The 22,869-nt window shown below is 32.4% G+C and overlaps 2 protein-coding genes across 4 annotated transcripts; one reads left to right on the top strand and one right to left on the bottom strand.

Moving 5' to 3' along the window:
- Nucleotides 1–3,570: 3,570 nt before the first annotated feature.
- On the bottom strand, nucleotides 3,571–7,520 carry LOC131595812 (probable methyltransferase PMT3). 2 transcript variants are annotated; one of them, XM_058868292.1, is made up of 8 exons: nucleotides 7,364–7,520; nucleotides 6,499–6,982; nucleotides 5,919–6,083; nucleotides 5,662–5,844; nucleotides 4,799–5,393; nucleotides 4,601–4,713; nucleotides 4,244–4,464; nucleotides 3,571–4,118 (listed from the first exon to the last, which is right to left on the bottom strand). In XM_058868292.1, the coding sequence occupies exons 2-8, from the start codon at nucleotides 6,769–6,771 to the stop codon at nucleotides 3,794–3,796; spliced, it is 1,875 nt and encodes a 624-aa protein (XP_058724275.1). In that variant the 5' UTR covers nucleotides 6,772–6,982; nucleotides 7,364–7,520; the 3' UTR covers nucleotides 3,571–3,793. The 2 variants fall into 2 exon arrangements, with proteins under 2 accessions (XP_058724275.1, XP_058724276.1); XM_058868293.1 differs by lacking the exon at nucleotides 7,364–7,520 and adding an exon at nucleotides 7,283–7,313.
- Nucleotides 7,521–17,648: 10,128 nt separating this feature from the next.
- On the top strand, nucleotides 17,649–20,804 carry LOC131600196 (receptor like protein 22-like). 2 transcript variants are annotated; one of them, XM_058872392.1, is made up of 2 exons: nucleotides 17,649–18,739; nucleotides 19,262–20,804. In XM_058872392.1, exons 1-2 carry the CDS (start codon nucleotides 17,788–17,790, stop codon nucleotides 20,692–20,694), a joined length of 2,385 nt encoding a protein of 794 aa, XP_058728375.1. In that variant the 5' UTR covers nucleotides 17,649–17,787; the 3' UTR covers nucleotides 20,695–20,804. The 2 variants fall into 2 exon arrangements, with proteins under 2 accessions (XP_058728375.1, XP_058728374.1); XM_058872391.1 differs by having other exon boundaries at nucleotides 17,649–20,804.
- Nucleotides 20,805–22,869: the final 2,065 nt, after the last annotated feature.

The following is a 22,869-nucleotide window of genomic DNA, read 5'->3' as shown; positions in this document are numbered from 1 at the left end:
GTTATTGAAGTTAATTTATCTTACATCATGGATATTAGATATTAAATGTAGTTCTCACATTTGTATTAATGTGCAAGAACTAAAAGGAGTAGGACATTGACAAAAAGGCAAAGTCGGTCTCATAGTTGGCAATGGAACAAAATTTATTGATTTAAATTTAGAAACTTATGAATTAACTTTACCTAGTTGTTTTATTATTCTGATTAATGATTGTTATTTTGGACATGCAATTAGCAGGAATCATATTTATTGGACAAATTTGTTTTTTATTTATAATAAAGGATAAATATTGGTCTATTGATTTAAATGAAATTTTCTATGCTAATGTTCAAATGAGCAATGAATTTCATGTCCTTGATCTTGAAACATAAATCTATAATATTATGCTAAAAGGATTAAATCAAATGAGTTGAATCTGACATACCTTTGACATTTTTCGTTTTGGCCATATAAATGAGAAACATATTTCCAAGTTACATAAAGATGTTTCAAACTCTTTTTAAGGACATACTCAGTTAACTACATTTTCACACTTAACCACAAATAGTGGAAAATACAGGATAAATATGAATTGAAAAGAAACCCAATATGTCTTACACGAAGATTTGGGGTTGTGAATGTATGTGAAACAAAATATTTGTAATAAACTTGAGCCAAAATATGATAAATGCTTATTTAATTTGTAGGCTATGCTAAAGAAACCAAAGGATATTTCTCCTACAACTCTTTGAAGGGCAAAGTGTTTTTTGCTCGAACTGTGGTATTCCTAAAAAAGTTTTTTATTTCCAAAGGAACCAATGGGAATAAAGTAGAACTTGAAGAATTTCAAGAATCACATAATAGTGATACACCCATGAAGGAATAAGAGAATATATATATTTCACAAGATCTTATGCATGAACAATCAGCAAAAATAACACAAGATCAACACCAGTCAAATAAGTTATGTCACCAAACCGAGAGATACGGGTTTCTCATAATCAAGCAAGTGGATGTATTAGTCATGGATTAATATGAGTTTGTGACTTACAAAGGGGTCATTACTAACCTGAATTTGAGAAGTGATTAAAGATTATGAAATATGAAATGGATTATATGTACACTAACCAAGTATGAGATTTGGTTGAGCCCCTTAAAGGGATTAATCCCATAGGGTGCATGTGGGTGTTCAAAAAAAGACAAATATGAATGGTAAAGTACATACCTATAAGGTACGACTTCTCAAATTTTACTTGCCATCATTATGTATCATGATTATGAAAAATGTATGTCAAGACTACTTCCTTGATGGAAATCTTCTTGATGATTCGTACATAACACAACGTGAAGGCTTTTACAACCCAAACTATCTAGACCATGGCAAAAGGTATGCAAACTGCAACAATCAATTTACGATTGAAGCAATCTTCTAAAAGTTAGAACCTTCATTTTGAAGAGTCTCTAAGAAACTTTCGATTCATTAAAAATGAATATGAAAATTTTGTTTACTATAAGGTTAATGAAAGCATAGTTGTATTTCGGATGTTATATGTGGATGACATTTTATTCATCAAAAATGCCATATCTACCTTGCAACAAGTTAAAACTTTGATATATATATATATATATATATATATATATATATATATATATATATATATATATATATATATATATATATATATATATATATATATATATATATATATATATATATATATATATATATATATATATATATATATATATATATATATATATATATATATATATATATCAAAGGTTTCTTTGCCTAAGTTAGAGTACATATATAAACATAATGTTGAGTGTCTTCAATATGCATGATTCCAAGAAGAAATTCATGCTCGTGTCACATGGTGCATGTCTCTAAAAAGCACAACACCCTTAAATAAAATAAGAAAGAGATTTAATGAATAAGATTCTATATGCATCTTCAATTGAGCCTATCATATATGTCATGTTGTGGACTCGACCCAATGTCTCAAATGCTTTAAGCTAATATGCCTAGATCTCACTAAAGATCCAAAAACATACTTAGGCGCTATCACATCTTTTGAGAGATAATCGAAGAGCGAATATAAAGAATATAGACTACTAACACCTAATAGTTTAGTTGACCCACTCACAAAATCTCTTACTTAGCAAAAGCATGATAAAGAATATAGACTACTAACACCTAATAGTTTAGTTGACCCACTCACAAAATCTCTTACTTAGCAAAAGCATAATGGTTATCGGTTAATAACTTTTAATTGGGATTTGGTTTGTGATTCAAACTATAACATTGCAAAAGAAAATATGTAGACCAGCTATGAGTTCTTTGACTCATCTAAGGAGTGTTAAATACATAGTTAAGTTTTTTGGAAGTTAATAATTGTACAATTAAAAAGTAAAATGTACAAATGTGTGGTATTTTCAGACAAACTTAATCCTACTAGACAATAAATTATGGCCAAAAATATCAATCTCATTTGACTATTTTTGTGAATAATGAGTATTTCTTTGCGTTGTTGGGTGTGTGTGCCGCCTCACACTTGTATGTTTCTCCCCACTTTACAATGTATCATAATTTTTGTATTCTTATGTTTAACCTTTCCTCAAAACATACCTTCTTGAATAAAGCATATTCGATTAATGGAGCTATAAACATGACATGCGATTAAGAAGATGACTTGTCTAGTTTTAAGTTTCATATGTATTTGATTGTTTCTAGCACTTCACTGCCTAGTGAATCTTATTGGACTTAAAAAACACTCTTATATTTTATTGTTTTAAATACAATTATTTTTGCCTAATGAATCTTATTGGACTTAAGAAACACTCGCATGTCTTATATTTTATTGTTTTAAATACAACTATTTTTACCTTCAACTAACAACTTAACTATTCTTTGGATATAAATGTCTTTCTCGAATAAAATCGACCGCGGCTTGTCATTCTCGACTAACAACTTAACTATTCTTTGGATATAAATGTCTTTTGCATTGCAACTACTCTTTTTTAGATATAAATAAAAGTCTTTTCTATTGCATTATTAGTTGGATTGAGCTGAGAGAAAATTAATGCATTAGTTGATCATTTATTAAAACAGCACCAAACATTGTGGAGAATCAAGAAGCATCAAGAAAGAAGAAAAAAAGAGGGGGCAGCTATGGTCCCTCTCTAGACCCCTTCACAATTAGTAACAAAAGTATATGTGCCAATTGCCAAAGTAGCTTCAATGAATAGGTAGAAAATTAATTTGTTAAATTCAAAAAGAAAATTAACATGTCTTTGGTGGAGCACTAAAGAACAAAGCAGCTTCAAAAATGTAAACAGAATATAAATTTTAAGTCTATGCTATACTTTTTTTAAATAAACATAAAGATTATAATTCCATTTCATCAAAATTAGATTATAATTATAATTATCACATAAATGATAAATGCAAAAAAAAAAAAATGCATGTATATATATTATAAGGTGCATTCTTTAAATGCATAGATACACATCTTAGCCCAATCCAAGCAGAAAAAAAAAAGTATAAATCCTACATAATGATAAATCCTAACTTCTCATTAGGCCTAAGGCTTAATAAATAACATGCATTATCATCATAAGAATGAAAATGAAATGAGAATCAAAAGAAGCAAATTTAACAATGTGAACAACATTATGTAATGCTACAAAATGTAGTTGTAGCTATGCTATGCTGTTAATTCCTTGTAACAGCAGAAAATATATTAAAAGAAATAGAAAAATGAAAAGAAAAAAATTTTAAAAATAAAATAAACCATGTAGTTGTTATTTTGTCCTATTCTGATGCACCCCTAAGGGATTCAGTAGTGAGCCACAATTTCTTCTGGATGATAAAAACAACTTCATTGCCATCTTGGTCAGAGTCAGAACTGGAATCTGAAGTTGCAACTTCTTCCCAATGCAATGCTGTTAGGTATTTTTTAACAAAATCGATCACGGGTTGTTTGTCCCTTATGATTATGAAACCCGTAGGCCTAACCAAACGATCCATCTCGAGTAATAGATCTTGTGGACTGCACTCTTTCGCTTGTATATCAGAAAATACAGTCCATGCGTGGAGTAAATCGTAAGTACGCGGGTATGTTGAAAATGCTTCACACCTGTAATCAATGATCACATTACAATGTTGAACTTTACAGGTAGAGTAAAAGGGTGAAACATATCAAATGCGTAGTGATATATCAAAGATCAAAAAAGTTAGGTTCGGGAAAACAAGGGTTAATACCAGTCATGAGTACTCCCGATGAGTCCTCTGTCGAATACAATTCTAAGTGTGCTTGGTCCTTCATGAGGTACAACATTCATCACCCAAACATCTTTGTCTTTAAGAGCAGCGGCAAATGAACCCATGTTTGCTTTCATATCCATAACGTTCCTCACAGTGTTTGATGAGATTTTCGATCCCATGAGATTCCAGTAATTCTCAACTCTTTTTTGCCATAGTTCCTGTATACCATATAACAGAAGTTAAGCATGTAGCCTGTTTAAATATTTATCATGTATCTTTGTTATTCGATCCTTTCTTTTCTTTCTTTTTTTGTCGTTTTGTAGAAGAATAAGTTCACAAGTTCCGGTTACGTACCGTGTCCTTTTCGAAGATTTCATTTGAGTAGCCAAGGTCAGCTAATCTAGGAGGAGGACTGGTCAATCTTGAAGGCCATGGAGCTAATTCACTACCCTGGGCTTTGTGGTCATCTGATAAAAATAAATGCTCAGACGTGTGGAATACTAGAAGGCATAGAAATAAAATGAAAAATAAAACATGGGAAAAAGTACTCACGTTCGGAATAAGGCGTTATGCAAATTTCCATATTCACTCCCCAGACTGCATCAGGGTCGTCGTCAGACTGGCAGAGAGGAGGGCGAGTACCGGGTTCTCTTTCCATATAGCAATCGTTTGTGAGAGGTTTTTGCCAGATGACTGTCTGGTTTTTCTTCGAAGCGATTCTCCAACACATGCGTCCCACAAGGGCACTCATTTCTCTCCATATCCTCAAATCTTCTTCGTCCTGAGCATATGCTTCAGGAGATGAGTACGCAAAATAACCTCCCGGCCTAAGAACCCGGTCTAGCTCAAGGAGTAGTATTCCATCTCTCTGAAGCCAATCAATCCGACAACGAGAACAATGTGCAAGTTCAAAAGATCTACTTGGGTAAGGGAGTCTCTTGGTTCCTAAGACACCAAGATATGCAGGAATTCCTCTTTCTAAAGCAAATTGAATTTGATTTTGATGCACATCATTTGGTGCCAAGGACATTGCAATGATATCAGATGCCAGAAGATAACCTCCAAAACTTGCAACACCACAGCCAACATCAAGAACAGTTCGCAGTCTTCCTTCGTTGTTAAGATTATTGTTTGAAAAGTTGAGCATCTGGTAATAGAAATGAATGAACAAGTGGTCAACCACAAATTGCTGAAAATTGCAGTTTGTTCAAATTCCGCTGAGCAACAAAACTATAGTGACATTATAGCCACTAGACAACATTTTGTAATAAATAGTTTATCATAGAATAATAATGATTTAATCAAATTCCACTACGCTATAGCACCACTATTTAGCAACATTAGAATGAACATTGCATGACACTGATAGAAGTTTGATGACACTAAAATCAATTGAGAGGCGCAGCAAGCCTTACATTTGCGATGGCTGCAATGTACTTATCAGCTCCTTTGTGAAAATGAGTCCCTCCTCCGGGGAAAAATATCTTTTCACCTTTCACAACCATCCAGTTCTGGTCGGACTTCTCTTGTGCAAGGTGAGTATGTGGTATATTTAGTTTCCATACCTCCTCCCTGCTCTGTGGCCACTTAATAGGGACCTGAAACACCAAATAGGATGATATGTTATAGTTTAAGATTAACGAATAAACATCTAGTCTCAGCATATCTTTACCTTGTACCCTGGGGGAGGAGGAATCAAGCAATTGAACCGTCTTTCTGCAGGAGGGCAATGTCTCTCATAGTGTTCCATCAAAGATAGATCCAACTTCAGTCTCAATTGATAGATAAGATGTCTGTCTAAGCATGGAATCAATTCTGAATGACGATCGTCGCAAACCTTCAAAAGCAAAAAAGCATTGTATATCACATTATTAGATTGTTGGCGTGGCTTTCAAAATTAAATATTATCAAGCCTTATCCCGCTAAGTGGGATCAACTACATGGATCAACTTTTGTCATAATGTCTATACAGAACCATACTTCTATCCAAATTGTTAATCTCGAGATCTTTCTTAATAACTTTTCTTATAGTTTTTCTAGGTTTTCCTATTCCTCTAGTTGTTTGACTTCTCTCCATCTGATTTACTCTCCTTACTACTGATTCTACATGTCTTCACTCTATATGCTCAAACCACCTAAGTCTATTTTCCACCATCTTTTCTACTATAGGTGCTACCCCATCAAATATAATAGAAGCATAAAGTGCAGGCTTAGAACTAATAAATAAAGTTTAAGCTTGAATGAAATCTTACTGGGAAACTCTTCGGTACAATATCATCCACCACCGCATCTCCCTGCACTAAACTAGTAGATTCCTCTTGTTGCTTGCTATCTGCATCATCATCTGCGCCCAAATACGATGCACCAAGTCTTTTCAATGATTTTCCATATTCAGCTGGAGAACCACTTTGAGAGCCAAAGATGGATCCTTGAAACACATATAGAAAACCAAGAAACACCGCCACACCACAAACAGAAGCAACTAAACGCTTCTTCGGCGATTCATCAGACCTGCCCCTCGACATTTATCTGTTGAAAGTAAGACAAATCCAAATATAACTCTCACTCCTCAGATATGCACTACAACTGATCACAGCATTGATCTTTGTTCCGTTACACATGAAGCACCAAATTCACCATCCAAAACACCTTATCAACAAGCAACCACGATATTCCGAATTTAATAGCACAATTGAATTAAACTCTCTAAGAAACCTATCAGATTCAAGGACTAACCTGCAAGCAAGGGGACATAAGTCAGCAAAACAAACACACAAATATATTAATATTGTCATCTTAAACAAAATCTGATATTAATGATAATAATTATCCATAGAGTTAAATGTGATTAATAACTACTTTCCTAGATCTAACACAAAGATAATAAATAAACTACATTATTAGCATCTATCAAAGAGGAGTTACAGTTACTACCAATTCAATTCAATTCAACTACAACTCAATGAAACAAGAGAAAATCAAAATGAGATAACATAAAAATGAGCACCGACACATAGTAAAAAAAATGAAACAAACCCAGATAGCGAAATGTTCGAGATCCATGAAAAAAAGAAAACTTTACAAAAAATGAGAAGAGAAGAGAAATGAAAAACTTACTGGGTTGGGATAAAGAAAGAAAGGAGAGATTTGGGAGTGAAAGAAAGAGAAGAGAGGGTGTCGGATCTAAGTGTTTTGGTTATTTTGATTTGCTATTTTGAGAAATGATGAAAAGGGATATGTGTCACATTGTCCCATTGTTGAGGTTGTTAATTTAAGGTGGTCTCTTTCTTTGTCCCTATCAAATGAATCCACACCCAATCATAATTTGGTTACAAAATTTTTATTAATTAATCACATAAAAATTATGTTAAACTTCAAGAGAATAATTTAGAATGGTGGGAGAAATTTTTTAAAATGCACATGAATGCAGTGTGTGTTTTTTTGTTATGATATATTTTTAAGGTAATTTAGTAACTTGAATTTTTTTTTTAAATAAATAAATGAGATGTCGTGAATTTCTATTATAATGTATTTTTAGTTGAAAATAGATAAGAAATTGTTTATAAATTTTATTCAACATGCTATTTTGAAGACAAACTTCGTCATTTTGATAATTAAACTCGCATTTTAAATTATTATATAGATTAGATTTCATTGATCAAGAAACTACTTATACATGAGGTAAACAATATAAGAAATTTTTCTACCTAAACCATATTACTATTTATGTGTATATCATAACTATCGGGTGGTTCATGTTGGTGATTTTAGTATCATCAATGCATTTTGGTAGTAATGTGATTTACTATAGGCCAATGCAATTATGCGTTAAGTTTGAAACGAGTTAGGATAGTGCGGAGTGCACGCTCGTCGAACCAAACGCGTAATTGAATATGAATAATAGAAACGGGCATAACGTTTCGTTTGAATAGTTGCACCCGTTCCCAACGGACATAACGATTCGTTTGAATAGTTGCACCCGTTCCAACAGACATAACTGTTTCCGAAGAGGTGTGTCTGTTCGCTTCTATTATTGGTCTCCTATATAAGGAGTCTTTTGGTCTCGATTATATATACGAAATTACATACTTCCTCTCTACATTCTGATCTGTTCTCCATTGTCAGAAACAGATTGTTCTTCAAGAATTATCCCCGCAAAGATTTCGTGAACCCAGACAAAGAATAGGGTCGAAATACTTTGTTCGGAAAGTGAACAAACACGATTCTTGAAGATATCCAGGATTATCATACCAAATATCTAACAAACGAACAAAGTATTATTTTGATAATCATGGCTGGAGGAGGAAGCACCGTCAAGGAGATGACTAAAAGTTTCGGAAAATTGGACAAGTTTCAAGAACAATAATCGACAACATAAATTCAGTATTTCAAATAATGGCTACCGAGGCTTCAGTTTCAAGCATCAAATAATAATTCAAATCAAGAACACGAGAAGAATCGATATTATTAATTCGGGTACGTTTTTATTATTTCTCATAGAAATTAAAGCTTTGTGAAAATCTTAATGTCAAGATACAATTTCAATTTTACTAATATTATGATTTTTCGATAATTATTAATTGATGTGCATCATAATTTAAATTATAAATTATCATTAATAATTATATCATACATAAAATGATTTTCAATGTATCGTTGGTTTTCGTAATGGACAGTTGTTACTGTAATGATCTATGATCTTCGTTTAATGCATATCCATACTAGTAAATATAATATATACAATTGTAAGTGGTGCACACTCAGAAAGGATTATGATACATGTTGCGAGAAAGGGTTATGATACATGTTTAATGCATCTTGTCTAAGTAGGAATTAAACTTAGAAAGGATTATGATACATGTCGTATAAAATTAAATAGCGTTCATGTAAATTAGCATTGTATTCTTCCCAGTAGACACCTTGCCTCCACTTGGTAATGAATTAAACTTGTAATTGCTGTTGCGAGAAAACTTACCGTTACGGTTAAGTGTATATACCCCTACACATGGTTGCATTGATCAATTTTTAAATTGTATGCATTGCATAATTGGTGTGACTTGTTAACCATAAGTATATGTTTATATTGATTTATTAAAATTTTGAATCGGACATCTATTTTTTGGAACTCTATATTAAAATCTGAATTTGTTAACTATCAAAGTGGTCAAATTTATTAAAATATAATTTTAAATTATGCAATTGAATTATGACCTATATGATATGTGAATTGTTTGAGTTCGACGAAATTTATTGCAAGACATATAAAGATGTAATTTCAAGGGACTTCTCTTGAAATAATGTTATCCAAGACGAAATGAATTCAATAATGTCAAACAACACTTGAGAACTTATCGATCTGCCTAAAGGACAAAAATCCATTGGATGCAAATAGATGTTTAGAAGGAAGTATCATAGTGATGATACACTAAACACCTACAGTGATAGATTAATAGCCAAGTGTTTAGACAAGGAATGTGTTGATTATTTAAACACATATGCACTAGTAGCAAGGACGACAACAATTAGAGTATTGTTTCCATTAGTTTTTGCATGAACTTATAGTTCATCAAAAGGATGTCAATATGACATTCCTAAAATGAAGATCTCGATGAGGAGATTTACCTGGAGAAAACAGAAGGTTATATACTTTCTACTGATGAACAAAAAGGTGTACAAGCTTGTTAAAACCTTGTATGGATTAAAACAAGCACCAAAATAATGGCATTAAAAGTTTGACTTTGTCATTGTAAGATTCTCCGATTAAGGAGGAAACTTAAAATTAAAGAGGAGACACACAAGTTAGGGGGAGAATTCTCAATCTTATCAAAACAAGAATTCAAAGAGTATGTCATCATCAAAAAGGGGGATATTGTGAAAAATATATCTTATATCTAATTTTGATGAAGACAAAGGTTATCAAAGAGGAAAAAGGATCAAAAGTTTCATGCACATCAATGATGAAGTTGATCAAGAAGGTTGAACATAGAAATTCAAGTGAAGATTTGAGAGAAGTGAACATAACCAAGGTACTCATTGCAATTTATATTATACTATTTTAAATTGCTCTTAATTTCATCTCTCACTTCATCTGAAAACCTTCTTGCATCATCATGCATGATTATCTAAATATATTTCTTCATCTAATTCTTGTGACAAGTGTTTGTACATAAAGTTGATGACATGTTGATCTTTGGCACCAACCAAAATCAAGTTGATAAAACAAAGAATTTCTTGTCGTCAAAGTTCTCCATGAAAGATATGGGAGAAGCAGATGTTATTCTTGGTATTAAGATTAAACGGGAGAATAGGGGGATTGTAATTATGCAATCTCATTACATTGAAAAAATACTTAAGAAGTTCAATTATGGAAATTGTTCTCCAGTAAAGTACTCCCATGGATCCAGGAGAAAAGCTTATGCCAAATACAGGAAAACCTATGGATCAACTCGAATACTCAAGAGCTATAGGCTCTTTGATGTATGCTATGATTAGCACTAGACCGGATATTGCTTATGCGGTTGGAAAGTTGAGCAGATTTACTAGTAATCCTAGTAGACATCATTGGCATGCAATAACTAGGGTATTCAAGTACTTAAAGGGTACTATGAATTATGGATTGTCATATATGGGATTTCCTTCGGTGTTAGAAGGTTATACGGATGCTAGTTGGATAAATAATGTTGAAGATTCATCCTCTACAAGTGGATGGGTGTTCTTGCTTGGGGGAGGTGCCATCTTATGGGCTTCCAAAAAGCAAACATGTATAACTAGTTCCACAATGGAATCTGAGTTTGTAGCATTGGCTGCTGCTGGTAAAGAAGCAGAATGGCTAAGGAACTTGGTATATGAGATTCCGATATGGCCTAAACCGATATCACCAATTTCTATCCGTTGTGATAGCAGTGCCACACTGGCTAAAGCGTATAGTCAAATATACAATGGAAAGTCTAGACATTTGGGTATTAGACATAGTATGATTAGGGAATTAATCATGAATGGGGTGATATCTATTGAGTTTGTTCGGTCGCAACAAAACTTAGCTGACCACTTGACGAAGGGGTTAGCAAGAGACTTAGTGAAGAAGTCGGTAATTGGGATGGGATTAAAGTCCATTTAAATCTATTAGTTATGGTATACCCAATTCCCTTCTAATACAACGTTAGAAGCAGAATTCAATGTGGAAAGATCATAGTTAAAGATTGGAGCAATTGTGTTTATCTTCCCAAGGTATGTGCTCAGACCTGCAAGTGATGGCTAGGTTGAAGTATATCTTCTTAATGGTTCTTTTGAAAAATTGCAAATGCAGGTGCAAGATTAAAAGGATCACCTATGTGAGCATGAAGTTTTGCCGCTTCAAGAAGCTTGGACTTGGCTTCCTATATGCTTATTAATGGATAAGGACACATGGCTTGTAAAGTGTCAAGTATGAATAGTAAAGTATTGTAAGAAACATATGTGTACTATATCTTTAAATATTCAAATGGATTGATGGGTTCAATCATTATGACACCCCGATTTTCGAATATTTGGAATGTGTATTTGTACTAAGATGAAAATTCAATCGTAAGACATTTTCTTCTATGCATTTGTTTGATCGTTATACCTGTAAAGTAAATCAAGGATTATACTAAAATGGGGGGAGTTTGTTGGTGATTTTAGTATCATCAATGCATTTTGGTAGTAATGTGATTTACTATAGGCCAATGCAATTATGCGTTAAGTTTGAAACGAGTTAGGGTAGTGCGGAGTGCACGCTCGTCGAACCAAACGCGTAATTGAATATGAATAATAGAAACGGGCATAACGTTTCGTTTGAATAGTTGCACCCGTTCCCAACGGACATAACGATTCGTTTGAATAGTTGCACCCGTTCCAACAGACATAACTATTTCCGAAGAGGTGTGTCTGTTCGCTTCTATTATTGGTCTCCTATATAAGGAGTCTTTTGGTCTCGATTATATATACGAAATTACATACTTCCTCTCTACATTCTGATCTGTTCTCCATTGTCAGAAACAGATTGTTCTTCAAGAATTATCCCCGCAAAGATTTCGTGAACCCAGACAAAGAATAGGGTCGAAATACTTTGTTCGGAAAGTGAACAAACACGATTCTTGAAGATATCCAGGATTATCATACCAAATATCTAACAGTTCATCATATCGATTGCACGCGGATGGTCTTCGATTGTGCCGACAACATAATAAATTTTCATTTGTGCTTCTTCTTTCCTATGACCCATTCCAATTGTGGAGTTTGTATGTATATTTTTCCTCTCTTGTATGTACATTTGTCGATTTTGGGATCGTTTATATATTTTCTTTACAAATCATTATTGGTGTTGTTCTTGATCTTTTTGCTTAAATGCTTCGGGATTGTGTTGTTGCAGAAATGGACATCATAGATCTTGATTAGAAATGATATCTATTAGTTTCTAAATTGTAAAAATAAATTTAAGGCTAATAATCTTTATGGGTATCGAGTTTAATGCCCCTGTGTTGTTTGTGTCGGTTGGGAAATCGTCGATGTGAATGATACGGTTGAGCTCTCGTCGGTGTTGCAGAAATGGACACTGATGTTACGTCTTGAGCGATGCCCGGTGATTTTGATGTGTATTGTGAGTGTGTTACGATAAGATTTTCAAATTTAAGTATTCAACGGGTTTAGTAGAAATACGATTCAATAATGAATTCTCTTAAGCTACAATAGATTGTTTATTTGCTTTATTTACTTTTCCCGCATTTTACTTTCTGTAACCCAATCATGAAACTTAGAACGTGGGATAGTTGAACGGCAGTTTTTCTCTACCAATCTCTGTGGACTACGATACGATATAACCTATATCACCCGATAATAATAAACCTATTACTTTTTGTTTACCGCTTTACCACTTCAACAGTATAGTGGCCTACTTATGGCCTCACATATTACTAGTTTGGTAAAAACAAATAAAATATTTTTGAAACTATTTATTTTTCTTTTAATCTAATAAGGAATCGACTTCCTTTGATTGCATTCACTGCCATTTTACAATCTAATTCAAAAATCATATGTTTGAAATTATAATCCCAAGTGAAATGGCGGTTGTGGACTTGAGCTTCAATAATCATAGTGATGTTAAACTACATCGTCTTCTAAATAGTAGCACCAATAATTTAACATTTCTCGACCACCGCACTCATACCTTAGTAACAATCAATAAATAAGTTTGCATTTTAATTATATTTATAGAAGTTTGATTTTGGTGGTTTCCATTTGCTTTGAGCCTTCGTTTTATTTGTCTTTGTAATCTTGGTATCCGTGTTGCTTATAATATCGGCTTAACCATCTTATTTCTTTTTTATCTAGTTGTGACTATTGTTGTTACAAATCATTGTTTTGCCTTTATCACCTTTATCCATCGTGTTATCATTGTATGTGTTACCTTAAGTTAGGTTATGTGCCTTAGAGAAATCATTAACTCTTTGTATGGCTTAGTCAATCAATAGATTACCGGTATGTCAAAGTTTTATATTTCTAGTCATCTAAAACTTGTTTATAATATTGAATATAAAATTTAGGGTTTTTTTTTTGAATTCATGGTTATATGAATCATCCACTCTCTGAACTTCATTTCTTGGCAGAAGTTGAAGTCTATGTTTAGTAAGGATCCAAATTTTGTTTGGGAAGCCCAAATACAATCCTTGAAACAATGCTCAATTGTTTCAATCACATTGTTACTTTTATGGCAAAAGATAGGGTGTTATATGTCTCTTTTATTTTTTTTATATTTAACTAGAATGATATTGTGAATAAGGCTCCAAATTGGGTTATGTTGTCTAAGGGTCACTTTATAATTCTTAAATTGGTTAGGGTTAGAATATCCTGGTATGGTTCCTTTATCACACTCTTTCATTTTTATTTGATGGTAACTGGTCTAACAATACAATTGCCGTCATTATCCACATGATGTAATCTTCTTCTTCTTCTTCCAATTTAATATAGGTATTTGGGTTATTGTTACTCTATATAAAAAAAGAAAAGTCATATATTACATATTGGTTCTAACATATATATTTTTTCTCAATTAAGACTTTAACTTTATTAACCTTTGTTTTAAAGGCTTATGTGTTAGGATTCTAAACCCAATTATGAGAAATGCATTTCTCCTCCCAAGTATTGATGGATTTTTCAAATAAATCAACAACTTCTCTTCTTAAAAATCCAACTTACATGATGAATATCTTGCCAAAATAAAGCTTGAGTTTTCCAACCTTAACTTGATGGAATCCAACCTTATTAAGAAAGTTCTTAGCATTTAGGCATTTAACAATGAAATATTTACGCTATGATTCTATGTGCAAACATGTTTTGATGACTAACTCAACAAAATCAAACATCATGAACATCATCAGAATGAACCAGAAGTGTGAAATAAACTCCCTAATAATTGATTCAACAAATATCAAATTATATGAACATCATTAAGAAATAATCCTGATTGTTAAAGCCCGCCTCTGATCTTAAGCTTACTTGCTTTGATTTATTTAGGATCATAATTGTAATATAGTGTGTAACATTCTTAGTATAAAATTATATACACACGCTCTCAAAAACTATTTTTCAAACTTCATCTTTCAAACTCTTCTAAAAAAAAACTTTTTGGAAAAGTCAAGAAATCTTTTTTAAGCATAATTGATTATGGTTTAATGATAATTTCTTATGAAGCGTTTTCGAGCTATAATCGATTATGGATGTAGTATAATGAATTATGGACTTTTTATCACTGAGTAATGATTTATGGGTTGAGCTTAATCCACTATTGATCATATATGAGCGAAACTTTCCTAAAATGCCTAATTGGTTATTGCCTTGCCTATGGACCAGTTTTAGGCCTTTTCCAAAGTTTTTTTTTTTGAATCTTATTGATTGCTCTAATATAAAAAGAGGTCTTGTGCTCATTTTAAAATACACAAGAAATCTGACCAGAAAAAAAAAAAAGCCTTATCTTCTTCTCTCACTCTATTTTCATCACTTTTATACACTTCATATATTTTTAGTGCTTACTGAGAAATCATAGTAACTATATAATAATTGTTTCTTTTCTAATCTATATTGTATAACTAAGATAATGGTGTTCTCTTGAACTTATAATAAAGTATAAAGGTTGCAATTAAGTTAAATATGTGATAAAAGTTTAGTGTAAAGTATTGCAAGTTAAACTGGTGATAAAATTTTGGTGTAAAGGTTGCGAGTTGAACACGAGTTAAAAGCTTAGGTGATAGTGGAAAATCTCAAGGTATTACTCTTGAAAACTAGATTAGGCCTCATGATTTTGAGTCAAACCAGGATAAATCTTGAGTTCCTTTCTTATCTTTTCTCTCTTTAATTTATCTTTTTTTTGTCTTCTTCTCCTACTATCTTCTTAAAAAGTAACTTAAAAATCATTCTTAATATTTACGTTTCAAAAAAAAATTAAATCAAAACTCACCCTTCCTCCCTCTTTAATTTATAAGTATTTGATCAACAAATAACATTAGAGTCTAACTCTTGTGTATAGATTACTTAAAACAATCCTTTTAAATTAGTAATCTCCATAAACAAATCCCCGTCTTTCCATGGTTAAGGGTATAGCTATTGGAAGGAGAGAATAGAAATTTTCATAATGTTGATATTGGTAGACTCTAGAGAAAATGGTTCATATACTTTCATTCATTCTGTAAATAATGAAATGATGAGTAAATTTAAATTTCACTGGACTATAGAAGAAAAATAGAAGAAAAATAAAAATTGCAATACAATTTGAAATTTAATAACTTAATAACAATTGTTTTTGATACAAAAGAGTTTTTCATGTATTAAATTGTAGCAGTAAAAGAAAATATAAGACACCTTAAAATGATCCATGATCCATGAAAGTACCTACTAATATCAAAAGGGATATGAAGAAGGTGTTAGACCATAGGTTGGAGTTACCTAGGATAAAATTCAAAGAAAGCATCCAAGGATGATTTATCCATAAAATTAATCATCTCACAACTCTTTGCAACAACTTCAAAAATAATTATTTGACTAACAAAACTCTTGGATTCTTAAATTGTTGTTGGCAACATAAAGCAACCACAATTTTAAAATCTAAGAATTCTTTTTTCATGGATTTGACTATTATGTTTGGTAATTTGCAGGAACATGTGCACAAACTAAATCATCTCAAAAAAATTATAATAGAAAAAAATAAAGAGAAGAAATTTGTCATAAAAGAAAATATCCAAGAAAGTGAAGATCAAGATTCTGATAATCGTGATAACTTCATTAACCAACTTTACTTATTAGTAAAAATTATTTTTAATATCTGACATTTATTAACCAACTTCACCATTTCATTAACCAACTCTTTACTTTTTATTAACCAATTATGTTTTACTACTAAATTATTTTTAATATCGGGGCGTTATTAACTAACTTCATGACTTCATTAACCAACTTTTTATATTTTACTAACCAAGTATCTTTTAACACTAAAAGTCATTATTCATGGACTGTTCACGATTATTGTTCACATTATGGCACTATTTACGTTATATCGCATTGTACATAAATATATCATTTTATTTTTAAAAAACACTGTTCACACTATAAATATAATGAAAAGTGTAAGTATTAGTTTCAAAATGGGGTGTCAAGATAGCGTATGGTAATTTAATGTAAATTCGCATGATTTTACTAGTGGAATTTGCAAGTGAATTCCACCTAAAAAAATAAAATGAAGTAAAAATTTGAATGAAACAACCTTGAGTACAATTAAATAAGACTAAAGAGGATTTAAATCTAAATCGAAGCAAATAAAAATTACAAATCGGTCTAAAAATACGGAGAAAAAAATACAAAATTAAACATTATGAAATGTGCTTGGATGTCTTTGAGCAAAATTAGTAAGAAAAAAATTCAAAATCAAACATCACACACAGAAACCAAGAATATCCATTTCAGAATGTGCTTATCAGTTATCATTAAACCTTGGCATGCAACACATGCAGCCTCAAAAACTATTAATATGTGTAATTTTCAAGTAGTAAACACAAAAAGAAAAATGTATAACGTAGCTATAATTTCATTTGAAGTAAATTAAAATAAGCAAGTTAATAGTAAATATTGTTTATCAGTGAAAGTTAGAAGGATAGAAATTCATAAACCACTATAAATATGATATGGTAAATTCTTGCTTTATGAGTCAAGCTAATGGAATTTAATAACATATTTTCTCAATGGTTAGAACACGCTGATGAATAATTAACTCTTCCACCAAATGAAAGACTGAGAAGTCATCAGTAATTAGTAATATAAGCTAATGGAACATCAAAATGTCTTCCATAACACATTTTGTAGGGTCATTGTTTTCACTTTTACTGATCCATTTGTCAAACAAAATAATATTTAGTTTCATGACTTGCAACTTTATGGGTCTTATTCAACAAAACATCTTTTCTGTATGCAATTTCATAATTAGACCGTATGTCTTCTAAGTTTTGTCTTATGTTGTCTGGTGGAAAAAACAAACAACAATGAGAGTTACATTACTTTCATTCCTTCTGTGCTACTACTGCATATACATCACTGCTGTGTCTGCCAAATGTCTTGAACATCAACAATCATTGTTGCTCCAATTTAAAAACAATCTCACATCCGGTGTAGTCGACTTGGAGCAGTGGAATCAAGGCATTGATTGCTGTAAATGGATCGGCGTAACATGTGACAACGAGGGACAGGTTATAGGCCTTGACCTGAGGCAAGAATTAATCACTGGTAGATTTGATAATTCCACTAGTCTTTTCAGTCTCCAAAAGCTGACAAAGATTAGGATACTGTATCTAGACTGGATACGTATAACCGCCAAAGGACACGAATGGATCAATCTTTTGTTACCGCTTCGCGACCTGCAAGAATTGAGCCTGCCACATTGTGGTCTTTCGGGACCTCTTGATTCTTCCCTATCAAGACTAGAGAATCTATCTGTCATTATTCTTGATGGGAACGATTTTTCATCCTCGGTTCCAGAAACATTTGCCAATTTTAAAAACCTTACCACCCTCAGTCTTAAATCTTGTGGATTGGTTGGTACATTTCCACAAAAGATCTTCCAAATTGGAACGTTGTCGGTTATTAACTTATCGTTCAACCACAATCTCCATGGTTCATTTCCAGACTACAAAACGAGTAAATCTCTTCATGAAATTAGAGTGAGATTTACAAAATTCTCTGGAGCGTTGCCTACCTCTATTGGCAACCTGAGGAAACTATCTAACTTAGATCTTTGTTTTTGTCAATTCAATGGAACACTTCCAAATTCATTGTCAAACCTCACACACCTGAGATACTTGGATCTATCATCTAACAGTTTCACTGGTTCAATCCCATCCTTTGACTTGGCAAAAAACCTCACCAATCCATCATCTTCTCAGTTTGAAGGATGGCATAATCTTGTCAAAATTAACCTGAGTAATAACTCTTTCAAAGGTATCATTCCTTCATTCCTTTTCACACTTCCATTTTTAGACGAGATTAATCTTTCATTCAACCACTTTAGTAAACTAGAAGAATTCACAATCATGTCTTCCTCCGCACTATACACCCTTGATTTAAGCAACAACAATCTATCAGGGTTTTTTCCAACGTCTATCTTTCAGCTTAATTCGCTTTACGCCCTTGACCTTTCCTCTAACAAGATCACCGGATCTCTACAGCTAGACAAGCTTTTAAAGCTTAGGAATTTAAAAACACTAGACCTTTCATATAACAAATTATCAGTAAATGGGAATGTGACAAATGCTGATCTGCCTCTTATTTCCAATTTCAGAACTCTAAAATTGGCATCCTGCAACTTGAAAACTTTTCCTAATTTCTTGATAAACCAATCCGCGTTACTCACTCTAGACCTTTCGGATAACCAGATTCAAGGAATAGTACCACACAGTATTTTAAAACAACAATATCTTGAAGAACTTAATATTTCTCACAATTTTTTCACTGGTTTTGAAGGACCTTTGTTAAAGGGAAAACTGAACCTGGCGGTTCTCGATCTTCATAACAACCAAATGCAAGGACTAATACCTGTTATCGCTAAATCTGCGTTTTATCTGGATTACTCAACCAACAAATTCTCTGTCATCCCACAAGACTTTGATGATTGCTTGTTAAGAGCATCTTTTGTCTCTCTTTCAAATAATGATTTACATGGAAGTATCCCTCATTCCATCTGCCATACTTCAGCTCTTGAAGTACTTGATCTTTCCATCAATAAATTTTCTGGAACAATACCTCCATGTTTGATGACAAAGTTTGACACCCTTTATGTATTAAATCTTAGGAAGAACAATCTCACTGGCCCCATACCAGATATGTTTCCGACTTCTTGTGCCTTGATGACTTTGAAACTCCAGGAAAATTTCTTACAAGGGCCAATTCCCAAGTCTCTCTCCCACTGCTCATCATTAAAGGTATTAGACATTGGATCAAATGAAATTGTTGATCGTTTTCCATGTTTCTTGAAGAACATACCAACACTTAGTGTACTGATTTTGCGGAACAATGAATTCCATGGTTCTGTTGAATGTTCAGTTTCACTAGAAAACAAGCCTTGGAAAATGATTGAAATTTTCGATATTGCTTTCAACAAATTCAATGGAAAGCTACCTGAACTTTTTTTCACTTCATGGGAAAAAATGATGCATGATGAAGATGATAGTGTATCGGACTTTATCCACGTATGGGACACACAAAGTTCGCATTATCAAGAAAGTGTGACAGTTTCCAATAAAGGTCGAGAGATGGCGTTGTTAAAAATTCTAACAATCTTCACAGCCATTGATTTCTCATCCAATCATTTTGAAGGACTGATACCGAAGGTGCTGATGAACTTCAAAGCAGTCCATGTCCTCAACTTTTCGAACAACGGTCTCTCAGGTGAAATCCCATCTTCTATAGAGAATCTCAAACAGCTCGAGTCATTGGACCTCTCAAATAACTCTTTAACTGGTGAAATTCCTGTGCAACTTGCAAACCTTTCATTCCTTTCTTATCTGAACCTTTCCTTCAATCATTTGGTAGGGAAGATCCCAACAGGTACTCAACTTCAATCATTTCAAGCTTCTTTGTTTGAAGGAAACGACGGTCTATACGGACTTCCATTAACCGAAATCCTAAATGGTACGAGCCCGGACCAAAACTTGCCTCCAAAACCAGCATGTGGAAGACTAGTTTGTTCAATAGACTGGAACTTTTTAAGTGTGGAATTGGGATTTGTTTTTGGACTTGGAATTATCATTGGTCCTGTCATGTTTTGGAAGAAATGGAGGGTAAGTTATTGGAAACTTGCTGACAAAACTCTCTGCTGTATTTTTCCTTGGATGCATCAAGAATATGCAACCTACAGAGGAAAAGATTACATAGTTTTAAGGTGCTGGTGGCATTAGCTACTTATGTGTGTGCTAATTAGTATAATAGTATTTTATTTTTCTGCATAATGTTGTTCTGTATGTCTACTTCTATATGATGATATATCTTATGTACTAGTAAATTTGAATAAAATGATATCACATAGATGAGTTTGTTTATTTATAAGTTTAGATATCATATTCAAACATGTTCAATTTTTAAAAAACCTCAAATTAAATAAAATTATCATTGGAGCCAGAGGCAGTTACCTCTTCAAAATGATTAACCTCGGGTCGGTATGCGACAATGATGCTTAAGTAAAGACTCTTAATAGTTAATATCATTGTCTAAACTATCAGCTGGAACAACACTCTGATCTTTGATTCGTTCAAATCTTTTTCACTTCCTCACAGCATCCTTTGTTTTTCTCAAAGTCTTCTCTATTTTGTTCGTTTCCACCAGTGTCTCCTCTGATCCAACTTTTCTCTTTTGTTATGTTTATCTCTTTCGTTACTTCTATGTAATTTTGTCTAATTAATGAAATATTTTGTATCATTTCCAATCAAATTTGTGGATTATGTATTATTGCGCTTAATTGAATTTTATGCTATTTTAAATTTTTTTTAAAGTATTTTATTCAGGGAGAGCCTGCAAACCTCACTCTGGATGCATAAGCTAAGAAGATTTTTCGAAAGTCTAAAACTCAAGAGGAGCTCACTAACTTAACTCTATTTTTTTAGTTGATCATTTATTGAGTAAAAATTGTTCATCAAAATATGTGTTTGTCATCATAAAAAGGGGAAGATTGTTGGAACAAGTTTGATTCTATATTTGAATTTCTTAAGTTTTGATGATAACAAAGTATAGAGAACAATTTTGTACATTAATCATTTCATTGAGTGAGCAGAATCTGAAGCTAAGCAAAAGGACTCTTTATTCTGGACAAAGAAGATTCTAGACTCTGTAGAGTCAGGACTTTGAGTAAAGTAGACTTTGGATTCTAGACAAAGAGACTTCGGACAATCAAAAGTTGAAATACAAACAAGTGTTCATCTGAATTATCAAGACAATACATTTGAATCATCAAAGCCGATTCACTCTGATATCTCAAGCCTCAATCTCTCTAGACTTGGAAGTCTAAATCTATAAGGCTCTGAACTCTTATTCTTGTTCTAAGCCTCAAGCCTAAACTCCAACACAAAATTTTACTAGGGTCCATCAGAAATGTCGGTACGACCTTTTATGTTTACAATGTTGTCGTTTGTATGTAGAAAGAGAAGATAAATACTTAATGAAATTTGATGCATCAATTATAAAATTATTGATATCATATGTATTGACTACATGATATAGTTCTCGTTATGTGATACACTAAAGAATTCTAAAAAACCATAGTTACAAGACGCATTGACACCATTTGATTTGAAAGATGTTGCATTAACAATTTTAATTATACTAATATAGACTACAAACTGATGTTCGTGTTAATTGAGAGACGACACACAGAAACATTGTCTTTCAATCTGCCATTGTTGACATGACCCATACATTGGTCAGCATGTCGTGTCTGCTCCACAATTGGTTCATACCCAAATTCATATGGCTGAGGCACTATACATACGTTGGTTAAGGACTAAGTAGTTAACTTCACAGAGATTGAAAAATAAGATATTTACTAACATCCACTTTATCAATAACTAGTTTAACAATACCAATAAATTCAACAATATTAGATACTTGAACTTTTGGTCTAACAATATCGAATTCCCCGACTATCAAGTTGATAACATATGGTGACACCATATTTATAACTATTACATGTATTGAAAATAAAATGTTAAAAATACTAAAAAAAGACCTTCTTAAAAGTAATTTCAAGATCTTTGAATGATTTTTTTGAAAAACTTTTCGCACGGTATCATGGGAAGAATACATAAATGATAACAATGCAAAGATATGTATTGTCTATGCTTTGAGATTAAAATATATAGAAAATTTCTTTGTGCACCCATATAAGGTGAAAAATACTCCTGAAAATCCCAAAATACCCTTTAGATATACATACCCAAACGTACCCTTTTCACATTTTTAAGATGTTTCGGATATGCATATCTGAAATGACCTTTTTTCCAAGTTTTATTATTTAAATGTGGGAATTAAAATATCAAAGGTTTTTTCGCATATGCATATCTAAAAACCACCTAAATCAATTT

Source organism: Vicia villosa, linkage group LG4, assembly GCF_029867415.1.
Source record: "Vicia villosa cultivar HV-30 ecotype Madison, WI linkage group LG4, Vvil1.0, whole genome shotgun sequence".
In the NCBI taxonomy this organism is placed as follows: domain Eukaryota; kingdom Viridiplantae; phylum Streptophyta; class Magnoliopsida; order Fabales; family Fabaceae; genus Vicia; species Vicia villosa.
The sequence above is the reverse complement of the archived record's forward strand: the minus strand, read 5'-3'. Positions and strand labels throughout refer to the sequence as shown.

Excerpts from the sequence above, each read along its gene's own strand:
- LOC131595812 (XM_058868292.1), bottom strand. The coding sequence starts at position 6,771 with ATGTCGAGGGGCAGGTCTGATGAATCGCCGAAGAAGCGTTTAGTTGCT. Across the intron at positions 5,845-5,918 it reads CTCCTCCCCCAGGGTACAAG|GTCCCTATTAAGTGGCCACA; the intron begins GTAAAGATATGC and ends TTGGTGTTTCAG. Across the intron at positions 4,465-4,600 it reads AAATCTTCGAAAAGGACACG|GAACTATGGCAAAAAAGAGT; the intron begins GTACGTAACCGG and ends TATGGTATACAG.
- LOC131600196 (XM_058872391.1), top strand. The coding sequence starts at position 17,788 with ATGAGAGTTACATTACTTTCATTCCTTCTGTGCTACTACTGCATATAC.